The sequence below is a fragment of the Tamandua tetradactyla genome, chromosome 24 (assembly GCF_023851605.1).
Source record: "Tamandua tetradactyla isolate mTamTet1 chromosome 24, mTamTet1.pri, whole genome shotgun sequence".
NCBI classification, from domain to species: domain Eukaryota; kingdom Metazoa; phylum Chordata; class Mammalia; order Pilosa; family Myrmecophagidae; genus Tamandua; species Tamandua tetradactyla.
Window position 1 is genome coordinate 44,609,735 of NC_135350.1, and position 24,924 is coordinate 44,634,658.

General features: G+C 35.9%; 1 protein-coding gene and 1 pseudogene across 3 annotated transcripts in view; both read right to left on the minus strand.

The window, feature by feature from the left end:
* Positions 1 to 24,924, minus strand: part of COPS4 (COP9 signalosome subunit 4) — an 88,006-nt gene that overhangs the window by 50,893 nt on the left and 12,189 nt on the right. For all 3 annotated transcript variants that reach the window (XM_077142979.1, XM_077142980.1, XM_077142978.1), the window contains 3 exons: positions 18,973 to 19,076; positions 8,992 to 9,145; positions 8,674 to 8,824 (listed from right to left, as the gene is read on the minus strand). In XM_077142979.1, coding sequence (XP_076999094.1) covers positions 8,674 to 8,824; positions 8,992 to 9,145; positions 18,973 to 19,076 — 409 coding nt within the window. The remainder of the gene's footprint in view (positions 1 to 8,673; positions 8,825 to 8,991; positions 9,146 to 18,972; positions 19,077 to 24,924) is intronic.
* On the minus strand, positions 20,333 to 24,923 carry LOC143668304 (transmembrane protein 106B-like; annotated as a pseudogene).

The following is a 24,924-nucleotide window of genomic DNA, read 5'->3' on the forward strand; positions in this document are numbered from 1 at the left end:
GGCTGGTCATAAAAGTGGACTCATACAGTAAATGAGGTCATAGTGCAACTTAATATTTAGTTCCCTAAGGAACTGCCAAACAGTCTTCCATTGTGGCTGCACCATTATACATTCCCACCAGCAGTACACAAATGTCTTGAGTTTCTCCACATCCTCTGCAACATTTATAGTTTCCTGTTTGTTTAATAGCAGCCATTCTTTTAGGTATGAGATGGTATCACATTGTAGTCATGATCTGCATTTCCCTTACAGCCAATGAAAATGAACATCTCTTCATGTGCTTTTGAGCCATCTGTATTTGCTCTTCAGAAGATACCTATTCAAATGTTTAGCCCATTTTGTAATTGGATTGTTTGTTCTTTTGTTGTTGAGTTGAATGATTTCTTTGTATATCCAGGAAATCAAACTTTTGCCCGATACGTGATTTACAAATATTTTCTCCCACTGAGCTGGCTGCCTCTTCACCTTTTTAATAGTCTTTTGAGTGCAGAAGCATTTAATTTTGAGGAGTTCCCATTTATCTATTTTTTCTTTTGTGCTTTGGGTTTAAAGTTCAGGAAGTTACCTCCTATTACTAGGTCTTGAAGATGTTTCCCTACATTTTCTTCTAGAAGCTTTATGGTGCTAGTTCTTATATTTAGCTGTTTGATCCACTTTGAGTTAATTTTTGTGTAGGGTGTAAGATAGGGGTTCTCTTTCATTCTTTGGGCTATTGACATCAGTTCTTCCACACCCAATGATTGAAAAGACTATTCTGTCCCAGTTCAGAGGATTTGGGGGCATTGTCAAATATCAGTTGACCATAGATTTGGTGGTCTATTTTTGCACTCTCAATTCGATTCCCTTGGTCAATGCTCCCATCTTTGTGCCAGTACCATGCTGCTCTGACCACTGTGGCTTTATAATAGGTTTTAAAGTCAGGGAGTGTTAATCCTCTAACTTCGTTCTTTTTTTAGGTGGCTTTTAGCTGTTCGGGGTCTCTTTCCCTTCCAGATGAACTTCAATTTAGTAATTAGCTTTTCCAAATCTTGAAACTAGGTTCTTGAATACTGACTGGTACTGTGTTGAATCTGTAGATCAATTTGGGGAGAATTGACATCTTAACTATATTTAGCCTTCCTATCCATAAGCAAGGGAATGTCCTTCCACCTATTTAGATCTTCTTTGATTTCTTTTAGCAACATCATGTAGTTTTCTGTGTACAAGTCCTTTACATCCCTAGTTAAGTTCATTCCTAAGTACTTGATTCTTTTAGTTGCTATTCGGAATGGAATTTTTTTTCCTTAACTGACTCCTCAGCTAGGTCACTGCTTGTGTATAGAAATGTTACTGATTTTTTTGCACATTAGTTGTATATCCTGCCACGTTGCTGAATTTGTTTATTAGCTCAAGTAACTTTGCTGTAGAGTTCTCAGGGTCTTCCAAGTATAGCATCAAATCCTCTGTAAATAATGAGAGTTTTACTTCTTTCTTTCCAATTTGGATGACTTTTATTTCTTTGTCTGGCTTGATTGCTCTAGCTAAAACTTCTAGCACAATGGTGCTAGAATAGTGGTGACAGTGGGCATCCTTGTCTTGTTCCTGATCTTAGGGGGAAAGCTTTCAAATCTCTCTCCATTGAGTACGATGCTGAGTCACATTTTCATATACTCCCTTTATCATACTGAGGTTGTTACCTTTGGTTCCTAACTTTTGGAGCGTTTTTCTCAGAAAAGGATGCTGAATTTTGTCGAAAGCTTTTTCAGCATCAATCGAAAGGGTCATGTGAAGTTTCCCTTTCGATTTGTTAATGTGCTATATTACATTAATTGATTTTCTTGCGTTGAACCATCCTTGCATTCATGGTATAATTCTTTTAATTGCTGTTGGATTTGACTTACTAATATTTTATTGAGAATTTTTTATCTATGTTCATTAGGGAGATTGGTCTGTAGTTTCCCTTTCTTATAACATCTTTACCTGGTTTTGGTATTAAAATGATATTAGCTTCATAAAATGCATTAGGTAGAGTTCCTTTTTCCTCAATTGTTTAGAAAAATTTGAGCAGGGTTGGTGTTAGTTCTTTCTGAAATGTTTGGTAAAATTCCACCAAGAAGCCATCTGGCCCTGGGGTTTTCTTTGTAGGAAGATTTTTGCTGACTGATCGAATCTCTTTACTTGTGATTGGTTTGTTGAGATCTTTTTCTTGAGTCAGTGTAGCTTGTTTGTGTATCTCCAGGAATTTGTCCATTTCATCTAAGTTGTCTAGTTTGTTGGTGTATAGTTGCTCACAGTATCCTCTCACAATTTCTTTTATTTCTTCAGGGTCTATGGTAACACACCTCTTCTTGTTTCCCATTTTGTTTATTTGCATCCTCTCTCTTTTTTTCTTTGTCAGTCTTGCTAGTGGCCCATCAATTTTATTGATTTTCTCAAAGACCAACTTTTTGTTTTATTGATTATTTCTACTGTTCTTTTGTTCTCCCATTTATTCAACTCTGCTTTAATCTTTTTTATTTCTCTTCTTCTATTTGCTTTGGGATTAGTTTGCTGTTCTTTCTCAAGCTCCTCCAGGTGTGCTGTTAAGTTCTCAATTTTTGCTTTCTTGTTTTTTAATATAGGCATTTAGGGCAATAAATTTCCCTCTCAGCACAGCCTTTAACACATCCCATGAGTTCTGATAAGTTCTATTCTCATTTTCATTCATCTCCAGATAACTACTGATTTCTCTAGCAATTTCTTCTTTGACCCTCTGGTTGTTTAAGAGTGTGTTATTTACTCTCTAAATATTTGTGAATGTTCTCATTCTTTGGTGATTACTGAGATCTAGCTTCATTCCATTGTGATCATAAAAAGTGCTTTGAATAATTTCAATGTTTTTAAATCTATAAAGACCTGTTTTGTGCCCCAGCATATGATTTATCCTGCAGAATGTTCCATGAGCACTAGAGAAGAATGTATATCCTTGTGCTTTGGGGTGCAATGGCCTATATATGTCTGTTAGGTCTGACTGATTTATCAAGTTATTTAACTTTTCTATTTCCTTGTTGATCTTCTGTATGGTTGATCTATCTATAGAGGAGAGTAGAGTATTGAAGTCTCCTTCTATTATTATTGAAACATCTATCCTTCCCTTAGGTTTTCTCAATGTCTGTCTCATGTACTTTCAAGCTCCTTGATTGTGAGCATAAACATTTATGATTGTTATATCTTCTTGGTGAATTGACCCTTTAATTAGTATAGAGCGACCTTCTTTGTCTCTTACGGTGTCTTTACACTTAAAGTGTATTTTTTCCAACATTAGTATAACTACAACTGCCTTATTTTGGTTACAACTTGAGTGGAAAATTTTTTTCCATCCTTTCACTTTGAATGTATTTGTATCCTTGTGTCTAAGATGAGTCTCCTGTAAGCAGCATATAGCTGGATTATGTTTCTTAATCCATTCTGCCAAGGTGTATCTTTTAATTGGTAAGCTTAGTCCATTAACATTCAAAGTTATTACTGAAAAGGTGTTTCTTGATTCCACAATTTTATTTTTTTTATTTTATTTGTCAGATCCATATTTTCTTTTTCCTCTTTCTGTTTGTATTCTTTAAATTACCCTTAGTGGTACTCTTCAACTTTGTGTCCTTCTCCAGACCTCCCTTCTTCTGCCGTCTTTTGTTTTTGTTTTTGTTTTTGTTTTTAACCTGGCAGAACTCCTTTTAGTATTTCTTGTAGGGCCAGTCTCTTCCTGACAAATTCTTGCAGGACTACTTTGTGAAAACTTTAATCTCTCCCTCAGTTTTGAAGGACAATTTGGCTGCGTACAGAATTCTTGGCTGGATATCTTTTTCTTTCAGGATCTTGAATATATCATACCACTGCCTTCTTGCCTCCAGGTGCTAATTGAGTAGTCTGAACTCAGTTTTATTTGGTTTCCCTTGTATGTTGTAGATTTTCTCTTGATGCTTTCAGGATTTTCTGCTTGTCTTCAACATCTGACAGACTGATTAGTATGTGCCTTAGGGAAGGCCTATTTGGATTTATTCTGTTTGGAGTTCTTTGGGTTTCTTTGACTTATATATTTATGTCCTTTGTGAGGTTTTGGAAGTTTTCCCCTATTATATCCTCAACTACTCTTCCTAGCCTTATACTCCTCTCTTCTCTTCTGGGACACCAATGACTCTTATATCTGTGCACTTTGTTTTGTCTATCATTTCCCTAATTTCCAATTCAATTTTTTCCATCTTTTTTTTTTTTTTTTGCCATATGCTATTTTGAGTCTTCAACGTCAATTATCCTGTCCTCTATACCACTTATTCTTTCCTCTGTCTCTTCAAATCTGGTGTTGTGTGCCTCTAGTATATTTTTTATTTGGTCAACAAAATCTTTAATCTCTGTGATATCTGCTATTTTTCTATTTATTCTTTCAAATTTCTCTCTATGCTTTTCTGCTGTCTTCTTGATTTCTTTTATGTCATGTGCTATCCCACTTATTTTATTAAGTAGATTTGCATGAACATCTTTGATTAGTTTTTCTAACATCTGTGTCTCCTCTGGTGTTTTAATTTGGTCATTAGGCAGAGCTATATCTGTCTGCATTGTGATATACTTAGCGATCTTCTGCTGTATTCATCACATGTAAATATCTTGACTGATTTACTTTGGGAATTGATTCTTTTCAGTAGTCTAAGGCCGTGGGTTTGTGGGATGGCTGTATAGCAGGAAACAGGGCACGGGGTAGAGCACTCAGTACGGTGATTTGTTTTAGGGGAGTTATGAGTGCAGGTTGGAGATGTAACACTGATGCTTGTGAACGTGGGTACCCAGTGGCCACGGAGGATGTAGTTGTGCGGATGCCCCGGTCTGAGGGACATAACCCTGATGTGAGCTGGTCTAAGGCATAAGACCCTACGTGCACATGCATAGAGCAGTGGCAGCAGGTTGGCATTATGCCTGCATGGACTCGGGGCAGATGTGACCCAGTTGCATAGATCAGCACTTTCTGAGAGTTGGGAAGTGAGGCTGAGGTCTCTGCGCATGCATGGTTCTAGGACTGCTGTAAGTGCGGTGTCCAGAGCTGAATGATGTAATTGGAAGCCCATGTACATGCGTGGTCCTGGGAGTGCCGTAAACGGATGTGGTGAACTCAGGGAGGGTGGGGTGAGGCCGTGTAACACTGGTTGCGGGGTGGGGGTAGTCTAGGTATGGAGATTCATGTCTTCAACCTTTATGCGCTGGCAACAGCCTGTAGGGAACAGGGAGGTGTACACAGTGCTTGGGAGGTGTACAGAAGAACTGGGTTGGGCTGCACTTGGGATGAGGGTGTTGGCAGGTACACGCACCTGGGACTGGGGGCATCTGGAGTGTGGGGAATGAGAGCGGATGATGAGGTTCATGTATGTGGAGTGTAGGGTGAGTCACCGGTCACAGGGCTGTGCTGGTGAGGGGAGCGCGCCCAAGGAACACGACCTGGCTTACTTCTTAGTCCCACGCTCGCATCTGCGCACTCTCACAGGCTCCGCATCTCCGCGCCAGGCTCCAGTTTTCTACCTGTCAGGTCCTCAGCCTCTGCAACCAGGGCTGCTGCATGTGGTGCAGAAGCTCTCCCAGGTCAGCCGCACTCCCAAATCGCCACCTCAGTTGCTCTCCTGTCCCTTCTCTAACTTTCATGGAGCAGAGCTAATCTCGAACTATTCTAGTTGGCCATCTTCCCAGGATTTTCTTCTTTTTTAATGTAAGTATTTACAGGAAAAATTTCCCTCTCAGCACTGCCTTCACTGTACCCCAGAAGTTTTGGAATGTTGTATTTTCATTTTCATTCACCTCAAGTTATTTCCTAATTTTGCTTCTGATTTTTCTCTTCAACCCATTGGCTGTCGTGCTGGTTTGAAACTGTTATGTACTCCAGAAAAGCCACATTCTTTATCCTAATCCAATCTTCTGGGGGCAGTCCTATTATTTGGGTTTGATCTTTTTGATTATGTTGTTTCTGTAGAGATGTGACGCACCCAACTGTGGGCGGGACCTTCTAATTAAGATGGTTTCCATGAAGATGCGTCTCTGCCCATTCAAGGTGGATTTTAATCCACTTTCTGGAGTCCTTTAAGAGAGAACCATTTTAGAAAATGCTTCACAGCCAACACAGAGACATTTGGAGATCAGAAAAAAACAGCCCTGTGAAGCTGTTTGAAACCAAAGGCAAAGGATCAGCAGATGCCAGCTACATGCCTTCCCAGCTCAGAGGGCTGTTCCAGACATGATCCGCCTTTCTTGAGTCAAGGTATCTTTCCCTGGATGCCTTAGTTTGGACTTTTTTATGGCTTTAGAGTTGCAAACTTGTAACTTAATAAATCCCCTTTATTAAAGCCATTCCATTTCAGGTATATTGCCTTCTGGCAGCTTTAGCAAACTAAAACAGTTTTTAAGAGTAGGTTGCTTAATTTCCAAGTATCTTTGAATTGCCCATTTCTCCCTCTTGATATCTAGCTTCATTCCAGTGTAATCAGAAAATATACACTGCATGATTTGAAAATTTTTCATTTATTGAGACTTGCTCTGTGACACAATATATAGTCTATCCTGGAAAATGATCCATGTGCATCCAAGAAGAATGTGTTCTCTGTTCCCATTGGGTGTAAGTTTATATATGTCTGTTAGATCTAGTTAGTTTAGTGTATCATACAAGTCCTGTATTACCTTATTATCTTCTACTAGATCCATTATTAAAAATATTTTCTTAGTAACATTGTAATAATGCTTCCATTGAACGTAACAAAGGCAATACACCAAAACTAAATGTCAATTAGCAGTGAATACCAGAAGGGTGTGGGATTCTTTGCCAAAGAAAAGGAAATGTCCTCGTATAGGCTGTAGTGATGAAGGTATGGCTATGTGATTATACTGGGAACAATTGATTTTTTTACTTTTGTTGGATTGTATAATGTGAATGAAATTGTTTAAAAATGAACAGAGAGATGCTAGTGCTAGTGAAAATGTGCAGAAATATACCTATTCGCTGTTGGTAGGGAAGTAAAGTGGTACAGCCCCTCTGGAAGGCAGTGTGGAAGCTCCACAGAAGGCTGAGGTGGGACTGCCATATGATTCTGCAACCCTGTTGTTAGGTGTATACTTGAAGGAACTGAGAGCAAGGACTCAAATGGACATTTGCATACTGGTGTTTATGGTGGACATGTTCACGAACTGCAATGGATGGAGGTGGCCTAAAGGTACATTGACAAAGGGATAAAAGGGGGAACTGTGGTGTATACATACAATGGACTACTACGCAGGTATAAAAAGGAATGCAGTCGTGAGGCATGCATTAGGTGAATGAACCTTGAAGACAGTATGCTGGATGAAATGTCAAAAATAAAAAGACAAATACTATCATGCCTCACTAACATGGATTAACTATAATATACAAACTTGGAGAATTGAAATTGAGAGCATAGGTTATTGGGCTAAGGCTAAATGTAAAGGTTCCTATACTTAAGCTCTTACAGCAGTCACATCTATCCTTTGTGTTTAATATTGTGGTCAATATATGATGGGGTGTATTTTTTTTCATGTTTATCCTGTTTGCTGTTCTCTGAACTTCTTGTATGTGCATATTCACGTCTTTTGCTAAGTTTGGGAATTTCTCTACCATTATTGCTTTGATTATCCCTTCTGTCCCTTACTCTCTTTTTTCTTTTTTTTTACTACTTATATTAAAATGTACTTTGAAATTTACCACTTTTTTGTATATGTTATATTTCACAATAAAAATTTTTTTTTAAAATTTGGTAATGCCTGTGTGAGGAGGAATCAGGTACACATGGACCTCCTTACTGGGTGTTTGACACGAAGTGCAATTTATAATTCCTATCAAAATTCTAAACGCATGGACTCTTGGACCCAGGAAATTAAACTATACAAATACTCATAGACATGCATAATCACTAGAATATTATTTAAAACTGACTAAAGTATGATAAAGCCAGAGATAAAAGAGAAAATATTTAGGAATGAGCTATATGCACAGATATCAAAAGGCAACTATGATATACAGTTATATGAAAAAGCAAATTGTAGAAGTATATCATGCTATCATTTGTCCTTAGAGGAGGAAGGATATATATATAAACAGACATACTTTATAACAAAGGAAATACATAAAACCAGTGATAGCCCTCTAAAACAAAAGGCAGTACCATGTTTATATATGCTTTCTCAATAACAAAATTTTAAAATATCAGCATTTCTCCTCAATGCCCCTTCTGCTTTATAAGTTTTGCTATAACTTAGCAAAAACAACAGGTGAAGAATTTATTTTTTAATATTTACTGAAGAAAAGAATTAATTTCAGGTCTAAAAACTGAGGCTGAAGGTTAAAAAAATTCCCAAAGCAGTATATTAATTATCAAATTATCAATCTCCATATTTTTAGTTTTCCTTGGTGTAATTCTCATTTACTTTTTTCACAGTGATATTTTAGGAGAATTAAATTTCAAATTATCTCTCTTAACTATTCCTAACACATGTAGTTAATAGACTGATACTTTTTTTAAGATAATCCATTTTCTTGTTTTTAACTGTAAAAATGTTTAAACTTAGTATAACCAAGACAATATTTGAAGAACAGGTCCTTGCTAAATCTTCTAATAGTAACCAACATGATTATTAAACAAAGGTAACTGTTAATCAAAGCATAAACTACATGTTTACCTGCTGATGCTAAGATGGTACAGTGCAAAGCATGTTTTAAGGCCTCTAGTCTTTCACTTTCATGGACTATTGTCTTGTAAGAGAGCTCATTGTACCTTTGCGCAGCTTCAATGAATTTTCTTCTATAATCAAGAACACGAGCATAGCACACCTACATAAGGAAAATGTTCCAATTAGGGGAAAAATTAAAAAGCAAAAGCAAAAAAAAAAGACAGAGGATTTCCAATGTATTAACAGCATTTATCAAAAGTTCTGGCACACCTTAGCATAGTTTGATTAACCAATACAAAATTAATTCCAAATCAGCTCATATGTTACCTTATAATGTATCTGTAACTGTTCATTGGTTGATTCATTCTGAAGCAATGATGCCCGATTTATGTAAGCCTCTGCCTGGACTGGATCATCATCCTCCAGATATAGTCTAGCAATCTTCAGGTAAGTCTCCAGTTTATAATCTACATTGTACTGTCTAGGACATAACAGAAAAACAAAGAATGTCTAAATATTTTATCGAGAAAATTTCTAGGAGTGGTGGAAAATAAGATACGTTTTGCTTGTATACATGTATTCTGTTAATACAAAGAATTTAAACTTTATACTGCATTATATTATGGCAAAACAAAAAATTAACATTTACAAAACAGGTTTAATTTTTATTTTTATTATCACTGTTCACACTGTATGAGCTACTCCTAATCCTCAAATAATCCCACATACCAAAGATTTTAAAAGGAAAAAGCACTCAATTCATATCATTTATTACTGGTGGCATGTCATTTATTACTGGTGGGAGTATAAACTGGCAAAAGTTTCCTGGAGTGCAGTTTGACAATAAGCTCTCCAACCATACTCTGAATCCTTTAAAATACATATGCCCTTAAACCATTATACTTTACTTCTAGAAATTAAATACTTAGGAATTAATTAGGGTTATGTGGATCTATGTATACATAAGGATATTCACTGGTAAAGTTACTTATAAATATTTACAGCAAAAAAAATTAGGATTTTCCTATCAGTATTTAGCTTTTCCATTAAGTGATGGTACATAAAGATAGTTGGCTACTATCCAGTTATATTATAATCATAACTGAGACAACAGTCATATTTTTGATGAGTAAAAACTGGGTAAAACACCATTAAAGTATATTTTACACACTAAATCAAGGTAGTAATAGCAGTCAGCTAGGGGTGGAGAGATCATAGATGATTTTCATTTTTTCTTTATCTCAGTGGTGATATTCTGTATAATACATAATTGAAGACCTCATATAATTCAAAACTTATATAATTCAAGATTAATCCTAACATAAAAATGATTCCTTTCTATTTCCTAGTAAAACGAATGTCATCACAAAGCAATAACATAAACAGTTTACACTTTACTCAGCCCAGTCTTGGAATTACATATTTACTTTTCGAAATTTTATGTTTTGGCAGGAGAAAGAGAGTAGGAGGAGGAATTTATACTAATTCAAACTTTTGCATGTCTTATATTATTAATATTTAGCACCATATTATTTCCGTTCACAATTAAAAGCTTACTTGCTGTAACACTATATCTTTTGTATTCTCCAATTTTCTGCCAACTGCACCTAAAGTCTTATTAGACTGAATCCTTTAAAAGAAAAGTTTTCAATCCTTTATTCAAATTCTAAATTTTAATTTAGAAAACCACTAAAATTTTCAATTCTTGAGTTTTCTCACAAATGAGAATGCTATTGTGTTTTTGAAACAAGAATTAGAATCACTGCAAAAAGCAGTATCTAAGTTTATATTTACTTTAGCTATCAGTGAAAATAAATCAGCTGTTCTGTATTTTACACAGAACAAGACCAAAGCAATTAAGAAGCCTAGCCTTTCAAACTCCCAAACAAAAAAATAAACTATCAAGGAGCCCTGGAAAACAAAATTCAACAGTTACATATGGCCAAAAGTCAAGATATTTGAAGTGGTGTCAATCTCTCAACACAAAATATTAATGAAGACAAAAAAAAAAAAAAAAGAATCCTCATTCACCTGGTGAGCAGGTAGAGAAGTAGTTGTTGAAAATTTTTATGTAATTTATGGTTGGAATTTTTGTACTTGCCTATTGCAAGGGAAGTATCCTGTGTTAGTTAGATTCAGTTGTCAACTTGGCCAGGTGAGCATACCTAGTCTTGTTGCTGCAGACATAAACCAATGGTACGTGAACCTCATCTGTTGCCAATTACATCTGCAGTCAGCTAGGAGGCATGTCTGCTGTAATGAGTGACGTTTGACTTAATGGGCTGGTGCTTAAATGAGAGAACGCAATGTAGCACAGCTCATCTCAGCACTAGCAGCTCAGCCCAGGCCTTTGGAGATGCAGAAAGAAGTCACCCTGGGGAAAGTTGTTGAAACCCAGGGGCCTGGAGAGAAGACCAGTAGAGACCATCTTGTGCCTTCCACGTAAGAAAGAACCTCAGTGGAAAGTTAGCTGCCTTTCCTCTGAAGAACCAACAAAATAAATCCCCTTTTATTAAAAGCCAATCCGTCTCTGGTGTGTTGCATTCCAACAGCTAGCAAACTAGAACATATCCTTAACATAACTGAGTTTCATATCTTTACATCTCACTTATTGTACAATATATTTTAGAAGAATATTTCATAAAGGAACATGAATGTTTTTAAAAATACATACTAAATAGGGAGACTGACTGAATAACAAGAGTTACAAACCTTTATCTTAATCTCTTCTAACTGTCTCTCTACCTCATTTTCTCTAGGATCTCAACTCAACAATATTTGGAGGCTTCTGAGACCTTCAAACCAGATTATATTACATTGTCACGGTCTTTTTCCCCTTAAAGGCCTCCTTTCTCTCTTTACCTCACTTAACTCCCACGATCATTCATTATAATCCTTGCCTTGCATACACACTCAATTCTATTGTCCCTCTCTTACCGTCACACTTTGTGGGCAAAATAGTATCTCTGGTTACACTGAACTATTTATCCACTCTTTTCCTGCACACATGTAACTGAACTCTACTACAGAATAACACCTAACCAATCTAACTGGTCTCATTTAAATCATATCTACAAATGGGACCTTAATGTTACCAAGAAATCTTACTCTTACACATACCTAGTCCATTCACTGTTCCACTCTCCTAGAGAATTATTTTATCACATTCCTGTTTCTCCTCAACTTCCCAAATACCGCTCCATTCACACTTCCAGCTGATGACTGCTTTTTACTTCACTAAGAATACTGAAGCAATCAAAGAGTACTTGCACAGAATCTACCACTAAAATGACTCACTTATTAACATCTGTACACACATACTCTGGGTTCTTTTTTCAAATATTTTTATTGACAAATCGTCACACAAAGATTCCATAATGGTGTTCAGTCAACGGCTCACAGTATCATCACATAGTTGTGTATCCATGACCATGATCATTTCTTTAGAACATTTAGATGACTCCAGAAAAAGAAATAAAAAGAAAAAAGAAAAAACTCATACATACCATACCCTTTGCCCCCTCATTGAGTGACCACTAGTATTTCCATCTACCCAATTTATTTTACCCTTTGTTCCTCTTATTATTTATATATTATCTTTTTTTTTTTTTTACTTATCTGTCCATATCTTGAATAAAAGGAGCATCAGACACAAGGTTTTCAGAATCACAGAGTCACACTGTAAAAGTTGTTTCTTTATACAATCGTCTGCAAGAATCAAGGCTACCGGGACCTCTGGGTCAAGATGGCAGCTTAACAATGTGCGCATTTTAGTTTGTCCTCCAGAACAACTACTAAATAACCAGAAACAGTACAGAACAGCTCCTGGGGCCAAGTCAGTGACTGGACACACAGCATACCCCAGTCTAGACCAGCTGCGAGCCCCCCCAGAACCGTGAGTTCCCAAAACTGCGGCGGCCGGTGCCCTTTCCCCACAGGCTGCTTCCCAGAGGGGAAAGGAAAGGAACACTTTACCAGCAGCAGGGACTGAGCACAATCAAACGCCAATTGTGGAATTAATTAACAAATTCTGACTACTAAAAATAAGTCCCCAGTTTAGGTGAACCTGGTCGAAGTGGAGGTTGCTCATTTTTGCCCTGGTGCCCAGGGGGCAGGGCTGATGGAAAAAGGGGAGAAAAAAAAAAAAAAAAGAGGGAAACAGAGGTTTTTGTGGCTGTGTTTCTACAAAGGCTTGACTGCCTTTGGATACAGCGGCAGGACTTCTCAGGCTGCAACTGCCCCAGGAATAGGCAGAAACAAACTCTTCTGAGGGCTTGTCTGGAGCCTATGCCTTCCCAGGGGAGGGATGAAGCCCAACTCAGGTGGAATCCCTCTCTCAAGGAATTCAGACACCAGGGCTCGGTAATTTGAAGCCATTAAAACCACTCTAAAACCTCTCCTCTGTCTCCACCATGCCCCCAGCAGGGAGAGTCTGCCAAAGTTAAAGGTACCACATCATCTTATGCTGGTGGGACCTGCAGGCAGACAAGCACCACATACTGGGCAGGATAAGAAAAACAGAGCCCAGAGACTTCACAGGGAAGTCTTTCAACCTGCTGGGTCTCACCCTCAGTGAAAACCGACGCAGGTGACTCTTTCCTCCTGATAGGAGGCCAGTTTGGTCTGGGAAAATCTGGCTGGGGTCTATAACACCTAAGTAGACCCTCCTAAGGGTGGGGCGGGGGGAGGCACCATGCAAGCAGGGCAAGAAACAAGAAAACAAGAACTGAGAAATTATCCTCTGTTAAACAAAACTTAAGCTAGAGGTCCAGATAAAGTTGAACTGAATGTCAAAGAACAGATAGACAACAAATTCATCCAGCAAGAAAATCCTGGGTAAAAGAAGTGCAAGCAATCTCCAGAATTAACTAATTAAGGTGATTAAATACCTAGACACCAGCAAAAAATAACAAATCACTCTAGGAAAATTGAAGATATGGCCCAAAGGAACAAACCAACAATTCAAATGACATACAGGAGCTGAAACAATTAATTCAGATATACAAACAGACATGGAAAACCTCATCAAAAAACAAATCAATGAATTGAGGGAGGATATAAAGAAGGCAAGGAATGAACAAAAGAAGAAACTGAAAGACTGAAAAAACAAATCACAGAACTTATGGGAATGAAAGGCAAGGTAGAAGAGATGAAAAAAACAATGGAAACTTACAAAGGTAGATTACGAAAGACAGAACATAGGATTAGTGAACTGGAGGACGGAACATCTGAAATTCGGCAAGAAAAAGAAAACATAGGGAAAAAAATGGAAAAATATGAGCAGGGACTCAGGGAACTGAAAGACAATATGAAGCACACAAATATATGTGTTGTGGGTATTCCAGAAGGAGAAGAGAAGAGAAAAGGAGGAGAAAAACTAATGGAGGAAATTATCACTGAAAATTTCCCAACTCCTATGAGACTTAATATTATAGATTGAAGAAGTACAGCATACACCACAGAGAATAGATTCAAATAGACATACTCCAAGACATTTACTAATCTGAATGTCAGAGGTCAAAGAGAAAGAGAGAATCTTGAAAGCAGCAAGAGAAAAGCAATCCATCACATACAAGAGAAGCCCAATAAGACTATGCGTACATCTCTCAGCAGAAACCATGGAGGCAAGAAGACAGTGGAATGATATATTTAAATTATTAAAAGAGAAAAACTGCCAACCAAGAATTCTATATCCAGCAAAATTGTCCTTCAAAAATGAGGGAGAAATTGAAACACTTGTAGACAAAAAAATCACTGAGAGAATTTGTGACCAAGAGACCAGTTCTGCAAGAAATACTAAAGGGAGCACTAGAGACAGATATGAGGACAAAAGAAAGAGGTGTGGAGAAGAGTGGAGAAAGGAAGACTATGAGTAAAGGTAAAAAGAAGGAAAATTAGATATGACATATAAAATCCAGAAGGCAAAATAGTAGAAGAAAGTACTACCCATGCAGTAATAACACTGAATGTTAATGGATTAAACTCCCCAATCAAAAGACATAGACTGGTAGAATGCATTGAAAAACAGGACCCATCTATATGCTGTCTCTACTCAAAGGACATGAGGGCAAGGACAAAATCAGCATTTGCACACCAATGTTTATAGCAGCATTATTTACAATTACCAAGAGACGGAAGCAGCCAAAATGTCCATCAACAGACAGTTGGCTAAACAAACTGTGGCATATACATAAGATGGAATATTATGCAGCTGTAAGACAGAATAAAGTTATGAAGTATGTAACAATATGAATGGACCTTAAGGACATTATGCTGAGTGTGACTAGCCAAAAACAAAAGGACAAATACTGTTTGGTCTCATTGATATGGACTGACATTAGTGAATAAACTTGGAATATTTCGTTGGTAACAGGAGATAGAAATAGGGTAAGATATTGGGTAACTGGAGCTGAAGGGATACAGATTGTGCAACAGGACTGAATATAAAAGCTCCAAAATGGACAGCACAATATTACCTGTGATACAATTATGTTAAAACACTGAATGAAGCTGCATGTAAGAATGATAGAGGGAAGAGGGCTCGGGCATAAATGAAATCACAAAGAAAGATAGACGATAAAGATTGAGATGGTATAATCTAGGAATGCCTAGAGTGTATAATGATTGAGACCAAATGTGCAAATTTAAAAAATGTTTTTGCATGAGGAAGAACAAAAGAATGTCATTACTGCAGTGTGCTGAAAATAGATGGTAACTAATATTTTAAAATTTCAACTTCTGTGTGAGACTAAAGCAAAAAATGTTTATTTAGCACAAATTTATATTTTGACTAGTGCATTTCCTAATATAACTTATGTAGATAGCTTGGTTGAACACCTTAAGTACATGGAACTTTGGGTAGGACATGAGATTTCGCTGGTTTGTCCAGGTGATGCCCCCATGAATCCCATAGTGATTCAATTAGTGACTGGAAAAGTATTTGCAAAGTTCCCTTCAGGGAATGGTGAGAATGGGGGAATACTCAACTTCCCCAAGTTGAATTCTTGATATTCTCAAAGGCAGTGTGGACAGCCAAAGCTATAGGCTGAGCCCCCAGTCTTGGGGTTTGTTCATATGAAACTTAACCACACAAAGGATAGGTCAAGCCTACTTAAAATTAGGCCTAAGAGTCACCCCCAAGAGAATCTCTTTTGTTGCTCAGATGTGGCCTCTCTCTCCAGCCAACACAACAAGCAAACTCACCACCCTCCCCCTGTCTACGTGGGACATGACTCCCAGGGGTGTGGATCTTCCTGGCAATGTGGGTCAGAAATCCCAGAATGAGCTGAGAGTCAGCACCAAGGGATTGAGAAAAACTCTAGAATGAGCTGAGACCCAGCATCAAGGGATTGAGAAAACCTCGACCAAAAGGGGGGAGAGTGAAATGAGACAAAGTGTCAATGGCTGAGAAACTAAACAGAGTCGAGAGGTTATCCTGGAGGTCATTCTTACACATTAAGTAGATACCACCTTGTTAACCAAGATGTAATGGAGAGGCTGGAGGGAACTGCCTGAAAATGTAGAGCTATGTTCCAGTAGCCATGTTTGTTGATGATGTTTATATAATGATATAGCTTTCACAGTGTGACTGTGTGACTGTGAAAACCTTGTGTTTGATGCTCCTTTTACCTACCTTGTCGACAGACGAGTAGAACATATGGAATAAAAATAAATAATAGGGGGAACAAATGTTAAAATTTAGTTTGAAATATTAGTGATCAATGAAAGGGAGGGGTAATGGGTACGGTATGTAAAATTTTTTTTTCTGTTTATGTTTTGTTTTTCTGTTGCCTTTTTATTTCTTTTTCTGAATTGATGCAAATGTTCTAGGAAATGATCATGATGATGAATATGCAACTATGTGATGATATTGTGAATTGCTGAGTGTATGTGTTAGGAATGTTTGTGTTTCTATCTTGTAATTTTTTTTTAATTAATAAAAATTTAAAAAAAAATAAAAGAGAATCAAGGCTACTGGAATACAGCCCAATAGTTTCAGGTACTTCCCTCTAGCCACTCCAATACATCATAAACTAAAAAGGGATATCTATATAATCCATAGAATAACCTCCAGGAGAACTTCTCAACTCTGTTTGAAATCTCTCAGCCACTGAAACTTTATTTTGCCTCATTTCTCTCTTCCCCCATTTGGCCAAGAGGGCTTTCTGAATCCCATGATGCCAGATCCCAGCTCATCCTGAGAGTTCTGTCCCACATTGCCAGGGAGATTTACATCCCCTGGGAGTCATGTCCCATGCACAGGGGAGGGCATCGAGCTCACCCGCCAAGTTGGATTAGAGAGAAAGGATACGTCTGAGCAACAAAAAAAGGTCCTTTGGGACTGACTCTTAGGCCTAATTTTAAGTAGGCTTAGCCTATCCTTTGCAGGAACAAGTTTCATAGGGCGAACCTCAAAAGGGTTGGCCTATGGTTGTCCCCACTGCTTGCGAGAATATCAGAAATTCTCCAAATGGGGAAGTTGAATATTTCTTCTTTTCTCCTCTGTTCCCCAAGGGCTTTTCAAATACCTTTATTCACTGCCCAAATTACTCTGGGATATATCAGGGAATCATGGTAACCTGGACAAACCAAAAAAATCTCATGCCCTACTCAAGACTCCTTGTACTTATGGTGTTCAACTAAACTGACCATACAAGTTGAATTAGAGAATATGCTACCTAAAATATAAATTTTACAACCAAATAAACATCTCTTCCCTTTGTTCTCACACAGAAGTTGAAGTTTTAAAATATGGATGTTATCACCCTATACCCTGTATTCTGATTTACCTTATTAGATCAGTTTCATTCACATCTCTACTTGAAGTCTGATCATTTTTTGCAACTTTTTAAACAGTTCCTATATGGATGTACCCACATATACTATGTTCTTGACTGTTACCAGGGATCACTGGGGGTGATTTTTCCCCTCAGAGGATATTTGGCAATGTCTGAAAATATGTTCACCACAACTGTTATAGGCTAAATGTTACTGGTATCTAGTAGAGAGAACCAGAAATACTACTAAACATCGTATGTTAACAGGAGAGCCCCCACATCAAAAAATTATTCACTCTAAAGCATCAGCAGTGCCAAGGTTGAGAAACCCTGCTATAGATGAACAATGTGTGCCCCTATCTAAAGCCTGTTCTTTCACTAGCTTTCTTTTGTCTACTTCTACAAGAATTCTCTTCCCCTACTCCTCATGCTGGGCACCACACTCTTTGGCTTTTCCTCTTTACCTCAATGGACAATTTTCAGCCTCTTGTTAGAGCTACCTCTTGCCCCTGACCTCTTAATGTTGGAATGCTGCAGCCCTAGGTCCTTCGTTGTCTTCTCTAGCTGTATTTCCTCCTTGGTGGATCTCATCTAGTCTAATGGTTTTAAATTCTAACTACATATCAATGACTCCTAAATGTAGATGGGAGCCCAGACCGCTCTCCTAAACTCCACACTATCAACTCCCTACTGAATATCTCCTCTCAGTTATCACATATCCAAAAGAGAACTCCATCTTCTCTTAAAAACCCAATTTCCCCACTAAGAAGATAGTAACTCCAGCTTTCTTGTTATTCAGGCACAAAAAAATCAGGTCTTACCTTGACTCTTTGCTCACACTTTGCATCTAATCCATCAGAAAATCCTTAGTTCTAACTTTAAAACATTCAGAATCCAACAATTTTCACAATCTCCACTGTTAACACTGTTATCTACAATAGTGCTAAAACTCTTAACTAATGTTCCTTCTTCTATCATTACTGGTCTACAGTTTATACTTTTAACCCAGTGGTCAGAGTGATTCTTTAAAATATAAATCACATCATGTCACTCTACTGTTCAAAATCCTTACAGTGACTTACAAGGCCCTACATTCTCTTGGTCCCCATTACTCTCTGATCTTACACCTTATCTCTACCCTATTTGCTCACACCACTCAACCCATACTAGCCTCCTTCTGCCCTTCTTAAACCACACCAGGCATACTCTCATTTTAGGGCCTTTACATTAGCTGTCATTTTCCCTCAGACAACTGCATAGCCAGTCCCTTACATCCTTTAAGACTTTGAGGAGATGACATTAGAGCAATGAAGATCACCCCAACCATCCTATTTAATGATACAACCTGCCCCCTTTTGTTTTCTTCATAGCACTTTTTGCCTTCTAACATACTATAAAATTAACTAAATTCATTGTTTATTATCTGTTTTTCCTCATTAGAATATAAAAATATATATGACAAATATATAGAGACAGATATATAAAACACAACAATTATATATAAGTATCCAATATCTATTATTTACTATACTTTTGTCCTGTTTCCAAAGGAATTCCCACCAACACTTGGGCTGCATTTCTCCAATCTTCTTCTTTCTCATATATAGATGCAAGATGCTGTCTTATTGAAGCAACCTGGAATAGCAGGTACACATACCAAATTATTTCAACTGCCATTAGTAACCAATTAAAATTAAAAGATAAGTAAATCTACTGTGATAATGTTTTATTCAACAAGTTAACCTAGCGATTATACAGAACAATTTTATCTTGACCACCCAGAGTTTTCTACGAATTTTGTAATCACAGAATTCCAAAATAATGATCTAACACCTTATGGCAATATTTTAGTTTAAATATTAAATTTTGCTTTGATGTTACTGCATACATAATGCTGGAGTTTTCCTGGTTTTGGTCTGATTAACAATTTTACTGATTTTTAAAAATTGTTTCAAGGGTAATATTTGGTTTATAAAATCATACTGTGAATCGTGGAACTGTAATCCAAAACCAAAATTTTAAAAGTATAACTACTGATTAAAATGTACTTATAAATTTATTGCTTTTTTGTATGTATGTTATTTTCTACAATAAAAAAAAGTTAAAAACAAAAGTGAAAGCCAGAAAAAAAAAATCATATTATGATGTATGTCAATTAGACATAGACAACTGTCAAGCAGAGATGCAACATCCTAACATTTACTTGATTTTTATATTGTATACGTTGTTTGGTATAACATTTTGAAGTTGAATGATTCTTTTTTTTTTGATGGATACAAATTTTATTTTCCATGCTAAAATTTTTACAAATTGCATTTTGTCAGACACAATTACAAAAGCACAGTTCAACTGTGCTTGGCTCTTTGTTCACACTTTGCATCTAATCCATCAGAAATGAAATGTTATAGTTAGCATTGAGATGAATTATATATTTAGCATTGAGATGCATTTCTATTCATTTATTACTATCAGAAGCATGTTTTGTTACAGGAACAACAGTTAAAATTACAGAACTGATCAACTTGTAAATTTAATAAGTGTCTTAGTGGAGGTAACTACATAACATAAACAGAGACTAAATGCCCAAACACATTTTCACATTCCAGATTATTCTTTATTCCACAACTAGAATCAGGGGCTAGAAAGTACCAGTAATATCATCATTTAAATATCCGGCCAAGCAGATCAAGTTAACAAGCATTCCAAATCATTTTCCAAAATCTTGTTTAATTTAGTTTTAAAAAGAAATACATGGGGCCGCAGTGGCTCAGCGGGCAAGAGTGCTTGCCTGCCATGCCGGAGGACCCCGGTTCGATTCCCGGCCCCAGCCCATGTAAAAAACAAAAACTAATAAAATGATCTCTTAAAAAAAAAAAAAAAAAAAAAAAAAGAAATACATGACAAAACACACAAAGCATGGCTTGCTGATAAGTTATGCTCAAAACAATCTGTTAAATAATAAAATCTTCATCTAGGAAAAATATATCTTCTACAATTCGGCATTTTCTCCATCTTACACAACAATCAAAAAATAAATCATAGTTATAACACTTAGAATCACCAAACTACATCTAATACAGTTATCTTTCAGACATCTGGTTTATAAAATTTTGGGGGCAGTGGGACAATTTGAACTGTTGATAATCTATATGATGTAATATTATTTCTTGGCCATTGGCCTGATACTAATTGTTTTTTTTAGTATACAAAAATATGCTGAAAAATTTCTCTTAAACACATTTCAATTAATGTAATTGAACAGAATGCAACAATTTTCTTCTAGAAAAGTTAGATTTAGCTATGAGAATCTTACCATACAGTTGCGAAATTAATTTATAGAACATTTTTAGGGTTCAAAAACCATACTATATTCTTCAATTTAAAGCCTCTGCTAAATGCATGTAAAAATAACTACAAACATAACCACATTAGTCATTTAAAAAATGAAAACTGCCATTTTTATCCCCATAGTACCTTTATAAGTGTATCACTTGCTTTTATCCAAATTAAGGATAAATTTCAAAACTCTACTCTAAAATTTATATTCTGACTATGCACAAAAATATACACATATTAGTTCTAATCAGAAATTTCAGCTAAATGAAAATTTTTACTTTGAAATAAGTAAGCTGTGATATAGAAATTAAATTTTTGAACCACGCACATCTGAAGTATATTGTTTTAATGTAAAAATTAAAACCACATTAAAAAAAACGCTTGTCTTTTTAACCCATTCTCTCAAAATTGCAATATTTTTCCTTAAAGTAAAATAGTTTAAGATAAACATTTAATTTAAAATCTGATTTTACGAGAGAAACAGAGAAATAAAATTATTCACGCATAATAATTTTATTTGGCTCAAATGAATTTGAGCCAAGCAGTTGCTGCTCCAGGTATTATGAGATGTTATTTCATTATAGTAAATACTATACTGCTTATAACTTAATAACTTGAAATTCAATTCTAACTGCTTATCAAAGGAGACTGATGTATATTTATAAATTTAAAATCCTGCATCCTTTAAAAAGAAATTTCCTCTACAACATAAGTATGGATATCTTAAAAATAAACAATAAACATTTTCATTATACTAACAATCTAAAATAATAAAATATTCCAATAGTATTTTTGAAAATACCATAAAAAATCTCAAAGTTTTACAGCAACAAATATATTTTTTTAAATGAGCATATTCAAAGGCTAGAAATAAAATATTATAATTGATAAAAAGCTGTGCTGCTGGAGTAAAAACACCTGGTTTGAATTTTGAATCTGCCACTTCATAGTTGATGAGAATTTCTTAAATTCACTAAAACTTAATTTTCTTAGATGTACAATGGGAGAGAATAACAGCATCTACCTTAAATAACTGTTCTGAGAAATAAAATAATGTACATGAAAGGTCAGTACAATATCTGAAACACATTGAGTCTCCAATAAATATTGGTTTTACTAAGCAGTGATTTATTTTGGGGCCAAGTGTCTAACTGCAACCATTTTCCCAAATAAGATACAATCTTTATATAAATAACTTTTTATTATAAGAACTTTAAACAAACCAAAAACAACAACAACAACAACAAAAAGGTAGGGGAGAAGTAGGGGCAGACCTGCCAGTGAAATATTGCAGAATTATAGTATAATAATCATAAGACTAAGAACCACAAGGATTAATTAGTCTAAAATTTCAAGTCTCCTACTTTGTTACTCTCACTATGTTTTGGCAGTCACTTCCTATCTAATTTTAACACTGCCTTTGTGTCATTTCCAAACTATATTCAGAAGATCTGAAATGAATTATTCTCAAATTTTTAGAGAAAATAATTATCTCATTGGTCTAAACAAACAAAAAAGTCCTAGAAAAATTGCACACAAATACCACTACAGTCATTTAGATGTTACATACTAGAATAAAGATGGTCATTTGGGAATTTAAAGTAATTTATTTGGCACCTAATATTTTCATATTGCTCCTATATCAAACTTCAAATACATTAGTCTTTGTCTTTTATAAATAATTTATGATGACAATATATCAGTTATGTTATTGGAATGATCAAGGGATACTACATTTTAGCAAAAAAAATTAAACTATAAATTATATCCCAAAATAGTTTATGCGTTTGTTTATTTCCCATTTTTAAAATTTCAAATACTAACTTAAAAGCTACCAAAATCTTAGTCCATCGGTACTATTTTGATTGTCAACTATTAACTATGTTAAATTTTTCTTTAATTCTTAGTGGTATCAGAAAATGAAATTGTAACATCTTCACCACACCTTCTAGATCAGGTCTGAGAGAAGTATTTAAAAAATTAGCTATGCCTATCCTATCACCATTTAAGAACACAAACTGATAACTGACCTATGAGAAGAAAAATTAAACCCTAAATTACTCTTTTCCAATTTTTTTTTTCCGCTAAAATGCCATTTCACCTGATGTGTTTTTATAGTTTTATTTATTTTCAGGCCACTTTGTTCCAGGTATCCTGGCACTGACTTAATCTCTCTCTAACAGCAGTCACAGGCAATCTTTCTTGCCTCTATCACTGGTTTTTGAGTCCATACCACTATGACATTTATTAAAGCTGTATAAAAGCCAAGATTAAGAGTACATTTATAAAGCTGTATAAAAACCATGATTACTCACAATATTGTACACTAAATGACTATTTGAAGATCACATAAAATTTCACAAAACTATACTTAATGTGAGACACATTTATCTAGCAACTTTTAAAACTTTAGGTACTTAATTTTGCAAAGTTTATTTTGGCTTATAAGAATTGTGCAAGCACTGGCTTGAAGTAAGACTGACAAAAATAGAAATGACCAGAATTTCAACACATAAAAAGCTAAGAACTTTTAGCTAAAAGCTAAAGTATCCAAGTAGCTGAAATACTACCATGTAAAAATGGGATCTACAATACAGGAAAATGAGGTTTAAAAGTCTTCTGTGAGTAACAGGCTCACAGGAAACTCTATAATAAAATTCACAAATAAAGTTTCTTGAATTGTATTCATCACCAAAATTATATTTTCAGTAGTGACTGGAGCTTTAAATTTTAAATAACTATATATAGCCCTAGAAGGGAAGTCCCAATTTTCCCCCTCGTGGGAAGTGGGAGAGAAGAAAGTCAACTGGTAAATTTAGACTCAAGTAAAAGAACCTGGTACAAATATATCATAATACCATAGTGAAGACTGGAATAACAGCAAGTCCACACATTTTTAAGTTACTCAAAGACTTCAGGTTTTTCCAATTTAAAATCCCGTTAGGAAGAATCTCATCTTTGAAAGTTTTGAAAATATCAATAGGTATTTCTTCTTTTTCAGAGGAATCTCAATTATTACTGTTTGTGGCTGAAATACATTTAGTTATTCAGACTGGCCCAAACGATAAGCTGTGGTTCTTTCATAATCAACATACTGGAACCTCCCCTGGGATACCTGCTCAGTGTCCAAAGTATGCTGTTGTCACAGTAAGATGCATCATGAGTACTACATTATGCACTTTGATGTATAATAATATATAGAAATCAAACATATAACTCATTTCTTTTCTGTTAAAATAGTAAATAGTACGTACTGTATAATCAGTGTGTTTTATATGAAGTGGACCAATATTGGTTATGCTGTTTAAGCATGCCTCCAATAACTGTTGTTGAAAATTGAACTTGTGCAGTGATGTTTTCAACTTCAGCAGAATAATAGTTACTGTTTACTATATTTAGTGTGTTTATGATATTTAAATATTTTGTACACTTCTGAACATTATAATTGACACATGCTGATTTTACTCCAATGTATTTCACATCGACAGAATGAGGGAAAAGGAAAAACAACGCCAATCCAGAAAGAAGCAGACAAACAGAAGCCATCACACATTGCCCTCATCACTATATGGAATCAATATTGCCACAAGCTGGTTTTCTTGCCTTCCAAGGTATTTCTCTGAGACTCTGGTCTTCCTTAAACTATCACTTTGTCCCTCTTTCTTCAGTGTCTCTCTGGGAACACATACCAGCTCTAGGAATTCTTCATGTTTGTTGATAATTGGGGCAAGCAACACTATCTCTTCCTGTAAATTCTACATACAGAAAACAGAGAGATATCTCCATTTCTTCCATCTTCACTATTAACTAACCCAATCCTCATATTTTCAGTTGACATGACTCCATCATAAGCATCTTCTTTATTTGAATGCAAAGGTAAACTACAAAAAGATTTCCTCATGTTAGCTCATAGGGCACTGTGCAGTTCTGGGATACTCAGGCACAGAGAGGCCCAAGGACCGGGTCATGGCCTCAGTCCTAGACGCAAAGGCTAGTACCCCAGGAGTAAAGAGCCGGGTGCTTGTGGGCTGGGGGCGGGGCTGATTATTTCTTTTAAGATTAATAACATCTCTGAAAATAATTGCTGCTATCTGAATTTCAAAAATCACCATTCTAGACTTTATAACACTGGGTCTACTCCCTTGTT